This window comes from Hyperolius riggenbachi, chromosome 4 (assembly GCF_040937935.1).
Source record: "Hyperolius riggenbachi isolate aHypRig1 chromosome 4, aHypRig1.pri, whole genome shotgun sequence".
Classification (NCBI taxonomy): domain Eukaryota; kingdom Metazoa; phylum Chordata; class Amphibia; order Anura; family Hyperoliidae; genus Hyperolius; species Hyperolius riggenbachi.
The window spans coordinates 128,916,896-128,936,645 of NC_090649.1; the positions used below are offsets into that span (position 1 = coordinate 128,916,896).

The 19,750-nt window shown below is 41.6% G+C and overlaps 1 protein-coding gene across 1 annotated transcript in view; it reads left to right on the forward strand.

Annotated features, from left to right (window-relative positions):
* HDLBP (high density lipoprotein binding protein) overlaps positions 1-19,750 on the forward strand; it is an 81,761-nt gene that overhangs the window by 20,818 nt on the left and 41,193 nt on the right. The window contains exons 2-5 of the mRNA XM_068280619.1: positions 3,688-3,754; positions 10,177-10,277; positions 10,367-10,521; positions 14,731-14,946. Of these exons, the coding sequence (XP_068136720.1) occupies positions 10,202-10,277; positions 10,367-10,521; positions 14,731-14,946 (447 nt within the window). The 5' untranslated portion in view covers positions 3,688-3,754; positions 10,177-10,201. The remainder of the gene's footprint in view (positions 1-3,687; positions 3,755-10,176; positions 10,278-10,366; positions 10,522-14,730; positions 14,947-19,750) is intronic.

Genomic DNA, 19,750 nt, shown 5'->3' on the forward strand with positions numbered 1-19,750 from the left:
TGGAGTGAAGGTGTACATAAAGTATCAGGGGTGGGGGTAGCAGGTCACACTGCTCTGCCCACTCTGTAGAAAGGGCCAGTGAGATGCTAATGATTCTAAAGCATGGTTTCCATGGGTAGAGGGCCAGGCCCTCCCCTACTGCATGAATGACAATACTGCTGCGTGTGCTTTGACTACCCGAGGGGGGGGGGGGGGGGGGATGGGGTTCCTGCAATACATAGCAGAGAGAAAGTTATTTACCGTACATGAATAAAATTGTGCAGGTATTTATGTATTTTCATTTTCCTTATTGTAAAACGAACTACCGTTTACCATTTCATTTAAATATTTTTTTAAATCCTACTAAGCTAATGACTTTCCATGATATTTTAAAGTGGAAGCTGATAAATTTAATTTCTTGCTTAAAGAGACTCCGTAACAAAAATTGCATCCTGTTTTTTATCATCCTACAAGTTCCAAAAGCTATTCTAATGTGTTCTGGCTTAATGCAGCACTTTCTGCTATCACAGTCTCTGTAATAAATCAATGTATCTTTCCCTTGTCAGACTTGTCAGCCTGTGTCTGGAAGGCTGCCAAGTTCTTCAGTGTTGTGGTTCTGCTATGAATTCCCCCTTCCAGGCCCCTCTATGCACACTGCCTGTGTATTATTTAGATTAGAGCAGCTTCTCTCTTCTCTTATCTTTTACAAGCTGGATAAATCGTCCTCTGAGCTGGCTGGGCTTTCACATACTGAAGAATTACAGACAAGGGCAAAGCTGTTTGCAGGAGAAAAAAGAGCAGCCTGAAACTTCAGTGCATGAGAACTGCAGGGAGAAAGAAACACACAAATGATCTCTTGAGATTCAAAAGGAATGCTGTATACAGCCTGCTTATGTATGGTTGTATTTTCTATGTGTGGACATACTGTACATCAACCTACTTCCTGTTTTGGTGGCCATTTTGTTTGTTTATAAACAAACTTTTTAAAACTGTTTTTAACCACTTTTAATGCGGCGAGGAGCGGCGAAATTGTGACAGAGGGTAATAGGAGATGTCCCCTAACGCACTGGTATGTTTACTTTTGTGCGATTTTAACAATACAGATTCTCTTTAAAGACACACTGAAGCGAAAAATAAAATGAAATAATGAATTGGTTGTGTAGTACTGATAATTACTAGAACAGTAGTAATGAAGATATTCTAATATTTTTATTTTCGGATATATATATATATATATATATATATATATATATATATATATATATATATATATATATATATATATATATATATATATATATATATATATATATATATATATATATATATATATATATATATATATATATATATATATATATATATATATATATATATATATATATATATATAATTTTTTTTTTTTTTTTTTTTAATAAAATTGCATCATTCTCTAATAATTGCAGTTTACACTCTACTCAACATTCTAAATGATTTTACAGAGCAGGCCAGTAAACTTTTGACCTGTCTGCAGAAAAACAAAATACTGTGACTGACAGTTGAGATAACAAGCTTCAGAAGACAGAGCTCTCTGTGACTTTGATTTGGAGCTCAATGGCTCTTTTGTGTAGATAACTGGAGTTTCTTCAGGCAGGGAACACACTTGTCTTTCAGTTTTCTGCACTCGTTTTTCTGCACACCAAGTGTGTTTCTATGCAGGAAACCGCATTCGTTTTTTTTTTTCAGTCAGCAGCTAATGTAATTGATAGAGAAAACTGACAGAATGTGCATAGTCATCATGTCCGTTTTTATTCTGTGTGCGAAAAACACATTAAGTGTTAACTAGCCCATTGATTAACATGAGTTCTCAGTTTTTCTGTGCAGAAAACGTGCACGAAAACTGTCAAATATGTTCCCTGCCTAACTTTCTGTACTGGAAGCAATATTAGACTTATGTCTCTGCTCCTAATGTTTTATTTCTTAGCTGTACTACACATACAAATCATATAATTTTTTTTTTTCACTTCAGTGTCTCTCTAAAGGCCCAATCCATCCAGCGGATCAACTCACTTGCCTGTTGGTCTGATATTGTGCAGTTGACCTTGTGTTTACAACTTTGTTTGAACGGCGTACTTGTTTTAAATGTGGCTGTGTCGTGCAGTTTGTCGCTCCGCTTGCGTGCGCAGTATGTTCGTGCGCTTCACATACAAGTCATGTCATGTGAACGGTTTGTCGTGGGGTCTGTCATGTTGTGGTGTTGGTCATGCACTTCGTTGGACGTTTGTACATACCTTACAAAACAGCTCCCAGTTTACTTCGTACATGGTTGAAAAAAAGACCTCTGTCCATCTAGTTAAACCAGTTTGTCTCAAACAATGCTCCTCAGATGTTTGGCTGGAACAATAGTTTGTGATCTTTTTAGATAGTTGTGGCTTGGGTCATTAGAAAGGGGGTGGATTACAGAGGTCAGTACATCAGCTCAGCCATGTGTGCATGATTGTGACTAGCTGCTAGGCACTCTGTTGTGTGTACAGGCTTTCACCTGTGGCTTGGTCTGTGTAAGTGTGTATGTATAGCGAGGTTTTGGTAATGGCAAAATATATGCATAATGTCCTTCATGACCAGAGCCCATTCTGCGGTAACTGCCTCTGTATGGTTTTAGTTTGCTTCCTAGTCTTGTTAATTTGATGTCTGTGGATCTAAAAAGACTTGGTGCTATATGTGATATACTTTATTTTGCAGTACCTGAATATAGGATTAGCTTTCAGATGAGGGATCGAATTGCAACTTATGATTAGACACAGATGAGAGGGAATTAGAGAGGCTAAACTCTCTAAATACATACAGGGTGCATTCCTCTGTTTCCCTTATGTCCTGTGCAAGAGTTCAGGTCCACTTTAAAAATGTTCACAAAGACGACCAAGTTCTCCCAGACTGAGTTTATTGCTCCTCAAGGTGATGTTTATCTTTGAATCTGTCTGAAAGGGTAACTTTCTTAAAATTACTATTTCTGTCTCAATAAAGGGCTGTTTCTTCAAGTGGATCCGAGGTGAACATTTACTCATTGCATAGTTGGGTTCCTTTCCTATTGTTTATAGGGCATTCCTCAAGCCAAATACTTATTTGTTTTAATACTCTAATTCCCTATAAACTAAATACACCACACCCACAGGTTTTCAGAGAGCCTTGGCAGTACCAAGGGCGCATGGGAGCTCAGTCTGGGCAGGAGAAGGAGGTGTTACTAGCCATTGATTTCAGAGGCCGAGGAGAGGGGGGATTAGTTTTTTTTTTTTCACAGGCTGAGTGCTCAAGATACAGATAAGCCTGCCTCTGTGTAATGTTTACAAACAACATGGCTGCTGTCATTGCATCACAGGAAGAAATAATCATTTTCTATTAAAGCTGTTTGCAGCTAGAGTTGCTGTGTAAACTAATCTAAACTTTAGATAAGATATATAGACAAGTTACTTGTTATAATTAGTCTTTCATCTCGGATCCGCTTTCAGTTTACTGTGATAGTAAAGAAATTGGAAGCCAATGCAATGTGGCTGATGGCTATTGGCCCTAGTAGGGTTGAGTGCGCACTATGTGGGATATCTGTACAGACTTAACCAAAATGATTATTTCAGGTGGTAGAATACAAAAGCTTATTTTAGACATAAAACATATAAAATGTAATCTCTAGCAGATTTGTAATTCTCTTTTTTTTTTTTCCTTTTTATCTCCTAGAAGCTGGCAGGCTGAAAAAAGCGTTCAGCTCACCGGACGGACTTTCTGGCTTTTGACCCTTTAGCTGGTAAGTTCATTTTTGGATCTCTGCAGGTTTTATAGCAGTCCTATGTATCTAAATGTATATGGTTCATTGAGTACATTCCTGGCTATGTAGAAAGGCCAGGTCCAGGACAACTGGGCTGCTTTGTCATGATGATTTATCATAAAGGATTTTACTCCTGAGCATATACAGAAAGTATCAGGAGTGGACATGTGTTCTAGGAAGTATTTTGAACACTGCAGCCCAAGGATTTGTCACGGTACCATAGCAGCCCTGGGGGTTGTAATGTAATCAGGCCCAGCCATAGAAATGCATCTGCAAAGGGATTATTTCATGTAATATCACATTCTGCCTGTCTGCGCAAAACAAATGTGTAATTTATATTTCCCTCTGTAGACTCATAGGGCTGTAGTGGTCAGAAATCGTTCTGTAAATGCCTATGCCAATTGCAGGTCTTATTTTTTTTTTTTTCTCTATTTTTCTATTTTTTTTTATTGAAATTTGTATGGAGTTAACATTGGAGACCACTGCTTCTAAACTACAGAATGTAACTGAACACCGCTGACTCCAGAAGCTGAATGTAGCTTGTAGCTGGGAAAACTTGATCGACCATGGCATTAGTGCAGTCGAGGCAAACTGCTGTAAACAATGTGAGATGAACCCTCCCATTCACCTCAATTATGACTCAGTTGATCCCTAGCGGTAAACATTGGGAATAAAGGTAGTCAGTCGTCCATCTGAACTGCCCCTCGGTTTGACTTTTTTTTTTTTTTGGCATCAGCACTTCAATGACCCAGACGTGTGCAGAGTGGGCGGTGTGGGATCCCCAGATGCATTCTGGCCCAACTAAGACTTCATGTCATGGAACCAAAGCACATGATAGTGGGACAAATGCCTATATTCTGAAGGGTGTCTGCTGTAGGTCTCCATCCCTCTTTTAATGCAGGATTCCTATAATATTACAGTGACTGACAGCAGTCAGTAAATGTAGGTGAACATAAAACATTTTGTGAATACAAGCTAAGATATTTGCACTGTACAGGAAGTGGTCATTGTAGTCACTAACCTTAATTACTTCCAATGAGAAGTCTTTTAGGAATCCAAAATGTTGACTGAGGGCCCATAGTTATGGCTGGTTGGCCTTCTTGCTACTCACAAGTTCAAGCTGTGACACAAGACAGTGAAACAGCAAAGTTGGAGGCACATAAAGGAGGTTTCGGACAAGGCTCTGGCATGGTTTTTTTTTTTTTTTGTTTGTTTTTTTTAGTGCCAGTCATACTGCTTCTTATTCGAATGACTTATGTTTTCTCGTCATTCCTGTGACTGCAGTCATTTTTTGCAGATATGAAATGAAAGGGGCACGCCATTGGAAGTAGTGTACGGCAGGTTTTATTTACACAGTACTGTTATTGAGCAGCAGAGGATGGAAATGCAGGAATTAAGCTACAGTACTGTAAATAGGACTGTCTCATAGGCAGTACTTGCCCTGATTTTTGTTGTAGTGTGCCCATGAACTTCTTCTCACCTAATAGTATGTGTACTCTAAGCGGTATGTTTTTCTTACCAGAGTAAATATTGTACATCACAGCACTGCTGAGTTTTAGATAGCAAAAAGTCAGATATTAAAAATGTATTGAAAACTTGTAGGTGAATTATGTAGATTTATGAAGGGTTAATTTTTACAGTGGTGCTCAAATGTGCATCTGGTAAACACTGGGAGGGACATATGTCGAGAGTGTCTGAGACAAAATATTAGTAGGTTTTTAGAAATCCGTGCAGAATTGTCTGACATCCTAAGAAATCACTAAATAGTGCAGTTTCCTTCTTAATCTGTTAGGAATAGGAGTTAGGAAGGTTTCTCAGACAGTGCAGTGTGTGAGAGAGATTGCTAGTGCTGAGGTAACCAATACGTAACCAATATGTATTGCATCAATGCCCAGCACTGGAAGCTTCACATGACACCTGGAAGCAGGGAGGAGAAGCCCTTCACAAATCATGCCCAGCTTGCACAACTGCACTATCTGTAGAACGGCTATTAAGCACTTCTTAATCTGCATCAGTTTAGGGATGGATTTGCACTTTTCTTAACTGCAGTACAGCTCTAGAAATCCATGCTAAACTGCCACTATCACGTAGGATTTAAGAATTTTCTTATCATGCAGAACTGTTCCTCTGCTGGTTAGAACTGTTTAACCTCCTGAGCGGTATGGACGAGCTCAGCTCGTCCATCACCGCCGGAGGCTGCCGCTCAGGCCCTGCTGGGCCGATTTTCTTCAAATAAAAAGCAGCACACGCAGCCGGCACTTTGCCAGCCGCGTGTGCTGCCTGTTCGCCGCCGCTTTGCGGCGATCCGCCGCGAGCAGCGGCGAAAGAGGGTCCCCCCAGCCGCCCGAGCCCTGCGCAGCCGGACCAATCAGTTCCGGCCAGCGCTAAGGGCTGGATCGGAGGCGGCTGACGTCAGGACGTCGGCTGACGTCCATGACGTCACTCCGCTCGTCGCCATGGCGACGAGGAAAGCCAAACAAGGAAGGCTGCTCATTGCGGCCTTCCTTGTTTGTTCTGGGCGCCGGAGGCGATCGGAAGAACGCCTCCGGAGCGCCCTCTAGTGGGCTTTCATGCAGCCAACTTTCAGTTGGCTGCATGAAATAGTTTTTTTTTAATTAAAAAAAAAAACCCTCCCGCAGCCTCCCTGGCGATCTCAATAGAACGCCGAGGAGGTTAAGAAGAAAAAAACGGTAGTGCTTTGATAAATCTGGCCCATAGAGATATAAAAGGATACATGGTGCAGAATACTGCCAGTAAATGGTGTAAATCAGTGCTATGTTGTTCTCTTATCAATACTGCATTACTGATTCTGCTGCACTGAAGGGAAGCCTTTGTATTTTACTTTTATTTTATACATCCACAGTGTTCTCCCCAGAAATTTTTTTCCAGCCGGGTGGCATGGAAAAGTAGCCGGGTGGCATGAAAAAGTAGCCGGGTGGGGCGAGATGAGAATGCAGGGCCAGTGCTTCTTTGAGCAACTCTGCTTACAGCACAGGAGGTGGTGAGCCGATGACAGCTGGGTGGTCACCAAAACTAGCCGGGTGGAGCACCCGGCTAAAAGAGCCTGGGGAGAACACTGCATCCACATAGTTTCCATCATTCAGAGCACAGTCAGAGTGTACTGGCCTTTGTGTAGCCTGACCCCTCCCCCTCCCCCCTACCACTTTGTTTCTGTGGCTTGTTAGTGAAATGGACACAGGTAGTTCCCGCCTTACAAACGACCTGCCGATACGAACGGCATGGATTCTGTGTCTCCATGGGAACAAGTTACATTTTTTTTTCCAAATTGGATTTGTAGTTTTTGAGAAAAAAGATTTTTTTAAAAATCTAAGAAAATGGCTTTTAAACTTGTATAAGCAGGGAAAGAGGGCAGAGGTGGCACAGGGGGGCACAGAGGAGGTACAGGGGACAGAGATGGCACAATGTTCCAACTGAAGAACAGATGCAGGTTAAGAACGAACCTACAGTCCCTATCTCATTCGTTAACTACCTGTAGTTCTCCATCTGTAGTGAGGTCTGATCATTGCTTTCTGCATATCTTTTCCTCCACCTGTCTGCACACTGGAAACAGGAGGGTGTTTCACAGGAAAAGGCAGGATGGTTTGTCAATAGCCTGACCTAATGTCAATAAATGCAGGGATGTTTACCTAATACACGAGTGTGGAGTTCCCTTTTTACCGCAGTGCTTCCGAGAAATAGTACCACCCTTATATTTGCCTCAGAATTACCCTTTGGGGAGAAATCTGTAAGGATCATGTGACAACTCAGCTTGCAGCTTCTGGAGTCACAGAATACTGTTTACTGCTGTACATGTTGGTATCAAGTTGTCTCCATTGAAGTAGACCAGGTGTCAGTAGCATCGATGCAGTGGCTTTTTAGCCAGAAATGGCACAGGTAGAGCCATCTGGGCCCCGCCATTGGTGGACATTAAAAATTTGGCGCTGATTGTAAATTTGGGTGCAGGATTTGCCTGATAAAATAGCGGGCTCCAGGGCCACCCATGTGGACAATGGCAGCTATAAATAGTGGGCGGTCATACCTCATTTTTTTTTTTTTAAATGGGTGCCTATAGGGGGGCTGAGATAGGGATGGTGCCCACCTACAGTTAACCATTAACATGGGGGGTGGGGGTGGTAAGGTTAGCCCCCCACCAGGGATTTGTTAGTGTTTGGCATCATCAGGGAGGGTTCTGTGTGAGAATAGGATTCGTTTAAGACATGGTAAAGTATTGGTAAAATTACCGATATTCTTCTGTAGTGGATAATAGAATATTGGTAAAATTACCAGTATTCTATTACCAGTTATTTCACAGCCATTTCGGTTTGCAGCACTACATGTATGCATACCAGGGGGCCTCCCTCAACTGCTGTATTAGCTCTTCATTGGTGCTGTGCTGGCAATAATGTTGGCAAAACTGGTCCTCTTCTGCTTCCAGCTCCCTGACACTGTGGCTGTTCTTAGCAGGAAGCCGTGCTTAATATAAATTATCATGTATGAAACGCTGGGGCCATAGCTCCTAAGCTATACCTCTGTATATACAGTCCTTGTTTCTGTTTACAGTATGGAGGTTTGTTGCAAAGGTTTTGGCCAAGACTTGAAGGCAAGTGTAGATACCTACAGACTTGTCTGTCCTGCCCTAATTCCACAGATATTTTATGAGATGGGTGTGGGGACACAACGTAGTAGAGTCAGCCTCTTTACTATGGTACCTTATGTTCCATTGGCCGTTGCTGCCAGGCACATCTCTGGTGCATGTTTTGTGTAGGCTCAGATTAGAAGACTTGAAACATCAAACACTTTCCTCTCCATTCTTAACATTCCAGAAGAACAAAATGTTCTTACATCTCACTGAAATCAAGATCATGTGAGCTAAATGCATGCGTGGTTTCAGGGAACTGCAGCAGGTGTTTACTAATACTGTATAGCTTAACCGACCGTTGATTCAATATTTCTTTGCAGGCTCCAGTGGGGGCGCTGTGGCTGCTTTCGGCTTCAAAGTAGACTGAAATACCTGATCTCAGTCGGGTCCGCTCTGCTCTACTGCGCAGGCGCCGGAGTCTTGTGCAGTAGAGCAGACCCGACGGCGATCGGGTATTTCCGCCTAATTCGGAGCCGCCAGAGCGCCTGCGCAGGAGCCGGGAAGGTAAATATTTACGTCGCCGCTGTACGGAGGGCTGCAGCGAGACCTCCGAGGGAGGGAGGACGGTGTGTGAAGCCTCATTAGGATCCTGAGGTTTCCCCCACCCGAGGGGAGTACCCCCCAGGGGACGTTTTGATGTTACAGATTCTCTTTAAAGGGAACCTAAACTGAAGCCCCATACACACGCTTAACCGCCGTCTTTTACAGTGAGCGAAAATCAAACTATTTAAAAAAGTTGAGCGACAGTTGTCACGTGTAGATGTGCGGATGACTGAGCAAGAATAGATAAGAAATGGCAAACGACGGATAAGAGGTTGAAACGTTCTGGTTGTCGGATTGATTATTGAAACGACGGGGAGAAGTAATTTGAAACTTGGTAATGCGTACGGAAACCCAGAACATTTATGATTCAACCAAAGTCGTTCTGCCTCTCTGGAAGTTGCATTGCAGCTCTTTGCTATGTTTGTTATTGATTGCATGACCTGCATACAGGTGAATGTTCTTTATGATTTTTTTTCTTCTTTTGATAAATGTACGTACATACGTAATACCTACAGACCCACCTCCTTCGAATATAACGATATGTAAATCATGAGTCTTTGGCCTAGTCACTCGTTGTGTTCTGCGGTGTGTATGTTTGCCATTTACACGTCAAGACGTATCTCTGCTGCAGGTGAAAGTCGTTTAAATTTCTTGTCATTTGTACTAAGCGACTTTGATTGGGCGTGTGTATGAGGCTTGAGGGATATGGATGTTTCCTTTTAAACAATACCAGTTGCTTGTCAGTCCTGATCTCTTTGGCTGCAGTAGTGGCTGAATCGCACACCTGAAACAAGCATGCAGCTAATCCAGTCTGACTTCAGTCAGAGCACCTGATCTGCATGCTTGTTGAGGGGCTGTGGCTAAAAGTATTAGAGACAGGATCAGCAGGAGAGTCAGGCAATTGGTATTTTGAAAGGAAAAATCCATATCCTTAGTTTAGGTTCCCTTGAACATACTAGGAGGTTTGACAAAATCCATTAACCGCGCTCCATTCTACACCATGTTTTTATTAGCAGAAATACAATTTTTAGTAGTCATATTCTAAGCTAAGGAAATGCAATACTTTAAAGATGAAATGAAATAAGGGATTTCACTATAGGGGGCCCGGGGTACGTTTTACACAACCTGAAGTTCTCCATTAAAGCATACTGTGCATTTTACCTTGATGAGAGTGCCTATATTTGCACACCTGCTTAAAAATGTGCTTTTGCTTTTGCAGTGGTTACACGGATTTGCGTGGGACAATGAGCTCGGTGGCGGTTCTTACCCAGGAAAGCTTTGATGAGCATCGCAGTGGACTGGCCCAACCAGCGGTCAGAGGTCAGTGTTGTCTACGGTTTGGCATACTGCATTACTGCTTCTATTAGAGTGGAATGTATATCATGCGTATCATATGTTTGACTTCACAGTGGTAACCATTGGATCAGAGGAAGAAAATGATCCTCCCACTTACAAAGATGCATTCCCACCCCTCCCGGAAAAGGCAGTTGGCAGCGAGACCACTTCTGAACCTGCAGGTGCATGGAGCAAGATCCGACCTATCAAGTCTTCCATTATCACTCAGGTTGGGGAAATATTGATCTTATCTGTTTTGTATTGCTAACGAGCAGAAATAAAAACTTTCATTAGATTCATTTTTAATGTACATTTTGGCATGTATAGAAAATGTGTATTTTGGATGGTACTCCCAATCAGTTGGTTGAGGAGAGATGGGAAATCATGCATTGGGAATAGCTATGGAAATCTGTGTTCCAACTCTCCCACTCTATCAAATCTATAAATGGATAATAAATTTGAGGTTTTTTGTAAACTGTATGCTGATCGGGAGTATTGGATTTTCTAATATACAGGCTCTTCTCAAAAAATTAGCATATTGTGATAAAGTTAATTATTTTCTATAATGTACTGATAAACATTAGACTTTCATATATTTTAGATTCAAATACACACAACTGAAGTAGTTCAAGCCTTTTATTGTTTTAATATTGATGATTTTGGCATACAGCTCATGAAAACCCAAATTTCCTATCTCAAAAAATTTGCATATTTCATTCGACCAATAAAAGAAAAGTGTTTTTAAAACAAAAAGTCAACCTTCAAATAATTATGTTCAGTTATGCACTCAATACTTGGTCGGGAATCCTTTTGCAGAAATGACTGCTTCAATGCGGCGTGGCATGGAGGCAATCAACCTGTGGCACTGCTCAGGTGTTATGGAGGCCCAGGATGCTTCGATAGCGGCCTTAAGCTCATCCAGAGTGTTGAGTCTTGCGTCTCTGAACTTTCTCTTCACAATACCCCACAGATTCTCTATGGGGTTCAGGTCAGGAGAGTTGGCAGGCCAATTGAGCACAGTAATACCATGGTCAATAAACCATTTACCAGTGGTTTTGGCACTGTGAGCAGGTGCCAGGTCGTGCTGAAAAATGAAATCTTCATCTCCATAAAGCTTTTCAGCAGATGGAAGCTTGAAGTGCTCCAAAATCTCCTGATAGCTAGCTGCATTGACCCTGCCCTTGATAAAACACAGTGGGCCAACACCAGCAGCTGACATGGCACTCCAGACCATCACTGACTGTGGGTACTTGACACTGGACTTCAGGCATTTTGGCATTTCCCTCTCCCCAGTCTTCCTCCAGACTCTGGCACCTTGATTTCCGAATGACATGTAAAAGTTGCTTTCATCCGAAAAAAGTACTTTGGACCACTAAGCAACAGTCCAGTGCTGCTTCTCTGTAGCCCAGGTCAGGCGCTTCTGCCGCTGTTTCTGGTTCAAAAGTGGGTTCATGCTTCCATCTGCTGAAAAGCTTTATGGAGATGAAGATTTCATTTTTCAGCACAACCTGGCACCTGCTCACAGTGCCAAAACCACTGGTAAATGGTTTATTGACCATGGTATTACTGTGCTCAATTGGCCTGCCAACTCTCCTGACCTGAACCCCATAGAGAATCTGTGGGATATTGTGAAGAGAAAGTTGAGAGATGCAAGACCCAACACTCTGGATGGGCTTAAGGCTGCTATCGAAGCATCCTGGGCCTCCATAACACCTGAACAGTGCCACAGGCTGATTGCCTCCATGCCACGCCGCATTGAAGCAGTCATTTCTGCAACAGGATTCCCGACCAAGTATTGAGTGCATAACTGAACATAATTATTTGAAGGATGACATTTTTTGTTTTAAAAACACTTTTCTTTTATTGGTTGGATGAAATATGCTAATTTTTTTGAGATAGGAAATTTGGGTTTTCATGAGCTGTATGCCAAAATCATCAATATTAAATCAATAAAAGGCTTGAACTCCTTCAGTTGTGTGTATTTGAATCTAAAATGTAAAAGTTTAATGTTTATCAGTACATTACAAAAAACAAAGAACTTTATCACAATATGCTAATTTTTTGAGAAGATCCTGTATATTTTTATATATAAAAACCCAATGAATTTTTTGTTTTTCAATCATTTTTTTTCATAAATAGTGAAAAAATTGAACACAGGTGTGTGTGTGTGGTACATTAAAATCCATCAGAAAAAACAATTGTATATTTTGAATTTAATAGAAATGCTAAAAAACTGAAGGGTGTTTGGCCAGCTTTACACTGATGAAGGGCAAATATCTCCAGTACCGTTCACTGCGGAAAAATCCTGGAGGTTATTCTTAACTTAATAATCATTTATCCTGTAATACCTGGATTCCCTGACATTGAAGTACACAGGTCAGGTTTTCTGACTGTCCTAATCTGCATATTTGTCATAAGTTAGAGTAAAAAGGTGGCCATACACTTATAGATTTGCAGCAGATTCGACCATCAGATATATTTCTGTCAGATGCCTGTCAAGCCGAATCTGACAGGAATCTATCTGTGTGCCACATACAATGGTATGCGAAAGTGTGGGCAACCTTGTTAATCGTCATTTTCCTATATAAATCGTTGATTGTTGCAATAAAAAATGTCAGTTAAATATATCATATAGGAGAGACACAGTGATATTTGAGAAGTGAAATTAAAGGGAAGGTCCAAGCAAAATAAAAAAATGAGTTTCACTTACCTGGGGCTTCTACCAGCCCCATGTAGCCATCCTGTGCCCTCGTAGTCACTCACTGCTGCTCCAGTCCCCCGCTGGCAGCTTGCCGACCTCGGAGGTCGGCGGGCCGCATTGCATACGTTTTTACGCATTCCCACTAGTGCAGGAACATTAACACATAAATTTTTACGCATTACTGGTTCAATGCGTAAAAATGTACGCATTGAACCAGTAACTCGTAAAACGCTTAAACTTTGTCACCGATTCCTGGACATTGGTCTCCAGAATCTACTGATACGGTGTGGAATCCATGTGTCCCTCAACTTTGGCAATATTCCCAGTCCCTGCACTGGCCACACAGCCCCACAGCATGATGGAACCACCATCATATTTTTTTTTAGGTAGCAGGTGATTTTGTTGGAATACTGTTCTTTTTCCATCCATACATAACGCCCCTTGTTATGCCCAACAGAAGATGTCCAAACCAATTAAACTATGGAGTTTCGTTATACATTTTTGACTTGCGCATAAAATTAGCTTTTTGGTTTAGCCTCTCGCAACCTTTTTTCAGGCTAACAAGTTTTTTGCTTCTTGGTTGCTTGTTGTTTGGCTTCTACACTTGTAGGGTGTGGACAGTAGCATTATTTCCTTTTCATTTCTAGTTTCTTGGCTTTAACTTTCTAATGAGATCTGTCTACTTATTTGGTAACACAAAACAGGAAAGTGAGGATCCATGGACCAGTTAACTTGGAAGATTCCACTACATGAGACTGTTAACACACTGTGGCTTCTAGTTTGCATTGAACTGCTATTTGTAAGGGCCTGTACACACTGGCGGCTTTGTGCTACGTTATTAAAACTGTATGCCTTTTTTTTTTTTAATCGCAAGGACTTTTGAAAAACCCTGAAAATTGTGATCACTTATACACAGTGGTGCTATGCAATTTTTTTTATTTTTTAAATTTTCATGAAGGCTTTGCAATTAAACGCATGCGCTTTTAAAAAACGCAGTGCAACACAGCCAGTGTGTACAGGTCCATAGTGTACATGCACTGCACTTTTTCCTCTTTCCCATTCCACATACTCTAAGGCCTCTTTCACAATACATGCGATTCCAGTTTTTTTATAGGATCAGATTTTTGATACAGATTTAAAAAAAAAAAAAAAAAACTGCATGCTGCGATTTTTTTTTTTTTTTTTTTTTTTTTTTTTTTTTTTATCGGAATAAAAAATCTGATTGTGTATATAATAAAATAAAAATCTGAATCACATGTATATGCAAGAAGCCTAAAGCCCCGTCTACACGGGGAGAGGTTGTGGTGAACCGGCGGCTCGATTAGTCGCCGGATCGCCTCTTCCGCGTCCCCGCTCCGGATTCAATTCCCCGCCGGCGCTGCTCATCTTCAGCTCAATTCCCTGCCATTGACCCCTCGCGGGGAGCGAGCAGGGAATCGGCGGAAGCAAGATCCGTCCTGTTGGATCTTATCAGGCTCGATTGATAAGCCACATCGCGGCCGCATCTACGCGTGTAGATGCGGCTTAACTGTTACAATATGATACAAAATGTTTTCTCTAGTCAGTTCTGTCTGGAACTCTGCAAGCCCTGTACTGTTTGGATACTATTAAATGTGTCAAAACTGCCTTACCAATCAGAACATAAGTTTGAAGACAAACTGTTACTATATTACACTATTTGAGAAATTGCGCTTCCATGTTGCTCTAATAAATTGTGTGGGTATTTTTGTTGTGCAGGTGTTCCATGTCCCTCTGGAGGAACGCAGGTACAAGGACATGGCTCAGTTTGGGGAGGGTGAGCAGGCGAAGATTTGCTTAGACATCATGCAGAAGACTGGGGCTCAACTGGAGCTTTCCCTGGCTAAAGACCAAGGCTTGTCCATCATGGTTTCTGGAAAACTCGATTCGGTAATGAAGGCAAGAAAGGAGATTGTGACCCGGCTGCAAACACAGGTAACAAAGACTGTACAGTTATGTATGCGTTGTCTAACAGATGTTGAGCTGTAGCCTTGACACCACTCTTCTCCCAGGACGCTGAATGGCTGAGGGGAATGTGGGGTGGTTGTATTGGGAGCTAGTATTCATGGACATGATGTAATCTTCTTCCCTGAAGGTTAAATTAACAGCCATACAGGGAAATTTTTATTTTTTTATTTTTTTTATAATATAGTGCAGAGCAACTGATCATCCAGGCAATGTCGAGTGTCAGCGGAGAATTGTTTCCCATGTATCGAAGGATGGGAGTTGCTTTATACTTTATTACATGGAGCCCGTCGTTACACAAACACACCTGTGCTCATAGCAAAGCATTCTCTATTAGTTTGCAGTGACATTTTCCAAGTACTAAATCCAGTTACTTAGCTCAAATGGGTTAATCTTGTAGTACTGTGTAATTAACGGCTCTGTGCAGGTTGTAGTTAATGAACGTACTGCTTAACCCTCAGTCTGCCACATATGACTATAGACGTTTGGTGAATAAAAACCTTAAGAAGTCTGTGGCGTATGTGCGCCAACTACTTTTGCCTACCACCGTGTTTGGGCATCATGTGGGCCCCATATTCCTTTACAATAATTCTTAGTTGATGCAGAATTGTGCAAGTGTAACTGCAAATCTATACAGCTTGAAAATGGATAAGGGCCCGTTTCCACTATTGCGAATCTACATGCATTGTCCGCATGCGGATTCGCATAGCCAATACAAGTGGATGGGCCTGTTTCCACTTGTCCGTATTGCTGAGCGTTTTTGTGTGCGGGGAAAATCTGCACGACAGAGCCATCAGTTTTCGCACCCCGCACACCGCTATGCAAATCGCACACAATGCATTTAATAGGGAAATTGCATGCATTTTCCCCCACGATTCCGCATAGGAATCAATGTTAATTTACACGGACAGTGACCTGGTTAAAATCGCATATACCCTAACCCCTAGGTTCTCAACATGCGGTACGCGTACCCCAGGGGGTACTTCTGATGGGTCCAGGGGGTACTCGGGCTTGATATACTTAACCAAGAATAACAAATTTAGAGATTTAGAAAATTATAATTCTTATTTAAACAACACCAAATTAGTATTTTAGCTAATTAAAAGCAATAATAAATGCTTGCACATTGTTTACAACCAATTATCATGTACTACGATTAAATATATATTTGTCAAGGGGTACTTGTGATCATGTTTACTATGCTAAGGGGTACTCGATGAGTACAGGGTTTTAAAAGGGGTACATAGCAATAAAATGTTGAGAAACACTGGCCTAACCTATGCGGAATCGTGGCAAAATACGCATGCGGATTCGGACCCGCATGCGATTTTGTCAGAGGTGATTTTCCGGTGATTCCGCACCGCAATAGTGGAAACGGGCCCTAAATGCTTTCGCGGCAATATTTGATCAGTCAATTCAGTTTCGATTTTTACAGTATCATACTTGGCATAATTCTCAATCATCTCATACTTATTTGCACCTCAATGACAATACCTACTGCATAATGTGGACTTGAACTTATAATATTAGTTTCTCTGCTGTAGTATTCCTCACTGTAAGTGAGAATAACTGATGGCATGGACAGGGCTGTGGAGTCGGTCCAAAAATCCACCGACTCCGACTCCTCAGTTTAGGATTCCACCGACTCCGACTCCACGACTCCGACTCCTCTAATTTGCATATTACAATTTTGTTGATTAAAAGTATGTAACATGAAATTCGTCTCATAACTGCCAACGCTTAGGAATTTTACAAGACAACTGAAGTGAGAAGGATATGTAGACTACTATATTTATTCCCTTTAGACTAAAACTAGTCCTTGGTAAGAGTACTTGTAAAAGGTACAAACCGGAACAAAGAACATCTATCAGGCGCTAGACAATGTAAGTGTGGGTACATGTAAGAATGATGTGCAGGTACTCTGCAGGGGAATGAGGAGATTGTAAACAGACAACACCTCTGTGTTCAATGTGCACAGCATTCTCAGTGGATTCCCTGCAGCTCTGTGGGGAGTGCATATGTAGAGTATAGTACTACTGTGTAACAAAGTAAACCTGAGACAGATGAAATTAAAGGCTTTATTCTTACAGCATAGATGTTATTTAGTATATATAAGAGATTCCTGTGTACACATCATATATACAGTCACAATCAGATATGTATATCTGACCTTAAAAATACGGGGACTGCTTTATTAAAGCAGCACAAGTAACTAATTTTGATTGGTTTATTTCATTTTTGTGGACTAAGCACAGCTATTACTGTATATATACTGTATATATACATTATTTTTAATGACTATTATCTGAGAAATAGAACATATCATATTTTCTATTTTAATTACAGTTACAAATTAATTAGGAGTCGGAGTCGGTGCATTTTTTCCCGACTCCGACTCCAGGCACCCAAAATTGCCCGACTCCACGACTCCGACTCCGACTCCACAGCCCTGGGCATGGAACACCTGCAGAACAAAAATACCCACTGACTTTTTGTATGTTGGAAATGTTTCCAAATGTTTTCCAAATGTACTCGACAGGCTGCAAAAGTAGTGTGGAATTGGTTTATTCCTCCAGTAGTTCTTCTCCCCCTTACCTGGCAGAACACGGAGGGTAGCCTTGGGGCTTTTCCAGTCCAACCCAAAGTTGCTCCAGACTCAGTCAGCACCACTGAGGGTATTAACTCTAACACTGTGTGCAGGTTCGGTGGGTGTACCAATTGATGGGGAATTAAACTTTAGGAATCAAATTTTAGTTCAGCTGAATATTGCCAAAATTACGCACCTCATTCCTTCAGAGGAGTTTCCAACACTAGTTCATGCCTTCATCACATTATGGCTGGAATTCTGCAATGTCCTCTGTACAGGCCTTCCAAATAAAAACCCGCATCACCTGCAGCTAGTCCATAAAATGGAGGATGTTTTTCAAAATTGGCATGCTAACATTCAAATCTCTACATAATCTAGGCTCTTGGATAACTGAAGGATTTGTTGCAACTGCATCAAACTTCCCACACCTTCCTATCAAAATAATCTTGCCCATACCCAGAACTTGCCCATACCCAGAGTCCAACTGCACCACTATAGCTGTAATTGACGTTATGGGCTTTAGTGGTGCCCAAGTCAGGCTGTATGTGGTGTTGTGCAGGCACAGAGATGAACTGATTCAGAAATAACAAACAGCTGTTTGCGTCTAACCCAGGGCTTTGTGTGGAAAGTATTTGACCTTCTACCCATAGGAACCAGTCATATTCTTTGTTTAATTCTCGAACTAGCACTAAAAATGATTATCCGGGAACCATGAAGCTTCCTGTAACCAGAAACCAGTCACATTTTAGATATACCACAAAAAGACAAATTTTATTATTCATTATATCTGTACATTCTGCTTAAAAGGAAACCTCCACAAACGTTCTACTGATGCTCCTCTGGCATACTGCCTGTTGAGTAATTAGTTACCTGTGCCTTCCATGTTTTTAGTTTTCATGTACCTACTATGGTGGAAACCTGGCACCTGGTATTTTGGCCAGGGAGTCTGTAACTCTGTGTGTGCTCCCTGGCCTCCATAGTCCCATTGCCTGCTCTCCTGGCTGTAGGAGGCTTCAGGAGAAGCAACAGCTTTCCACCAGGCCAAACATCTGACATTTGTTTGAGGAAAGCTCAGTTGATGGAGGGTATTATGAAAGGGCAGCATGCCACAACACTGCTTTAATAGCAGTAAAAAAATTTTTTTTTTTTTTACCATTTTTGATTCGACCAAAACTCAACTCACTGGTTTTGGTTCTGGTTGTATATGTATCCTGGTAAATGCACTAAAGGAATCTCCTACACCTCTGACTTGGCAGTGTCCAGTAGCACGTTGTCTCTTCCATTCCCCTTTAGAAGGAATTCCAAAGGGAGACGACGTGCTGAGGTCTATACTTCCAGATTCCCTACTTTCTAATGTTTCTGGCTGTGAATGTTTAGAATGTTCTTTGTCTATTGAGGACAGCAACACAATGTGCCTATCTGATAGATTTAAAGGTAACCTAAACTGAGAGGGATATGGATGTTCCCTTTTAAACAATACCAGTTGCTTGGCAGTCCTGTTGATCTCTTTGGATGCAGTAGTGGCTGAATCACAGACCTGAGACAAGCATGCAGCTAATCCAGTCTGACTTAAGTCAGAGCTCCTGATCTGCATGCTTGTTTAGGGGCTGTGGCTGAAAGTAATAGAAACACAGGATCCGCAGGACAGTCAGGCAACTGGCATTATTTTAAAAGGAAAAATCCATATCCTTAGTTTAGGTTCCCTTTTAAGGACGAGTTTTGCCTCCTATAGCAGGTTTTCCACATGCTATAAAGAAGTCTGGTTATAACATGGGAAGAAGTGCTCTCTGCCAAGTAAACACTGCTGGCAGTAACAAGGCAAGAAGTCACTTTGGGTTCCTAGAGACCACTATCATGAGTCTTCCACCCAGAGACCATTTTATTTTACAGAGCTGGGTACTGGAGGAACTTAACACTGTAGTTGGTTGAATGAGGCAGTTTCAGAGTTCCTGACACGGGGAGACAGTCTAACTGCATTGCTCCATCTCAGTAAGGGAATTTTAATATAAAAGAGCAGATCTACAGGGCCCGCCTTAGGTTTCACAACGCCCTGAGTGAAACTAGACTTTGGTGCCCCACCCCCTGCTGCACTTTCTTTTAGCAATACTTAGATGCCTGTCATTAATTAAAGACCTATGTTTGAGCAGCTTGTGCATTGTACAATAAGCATATTGGATGTGCATGCAG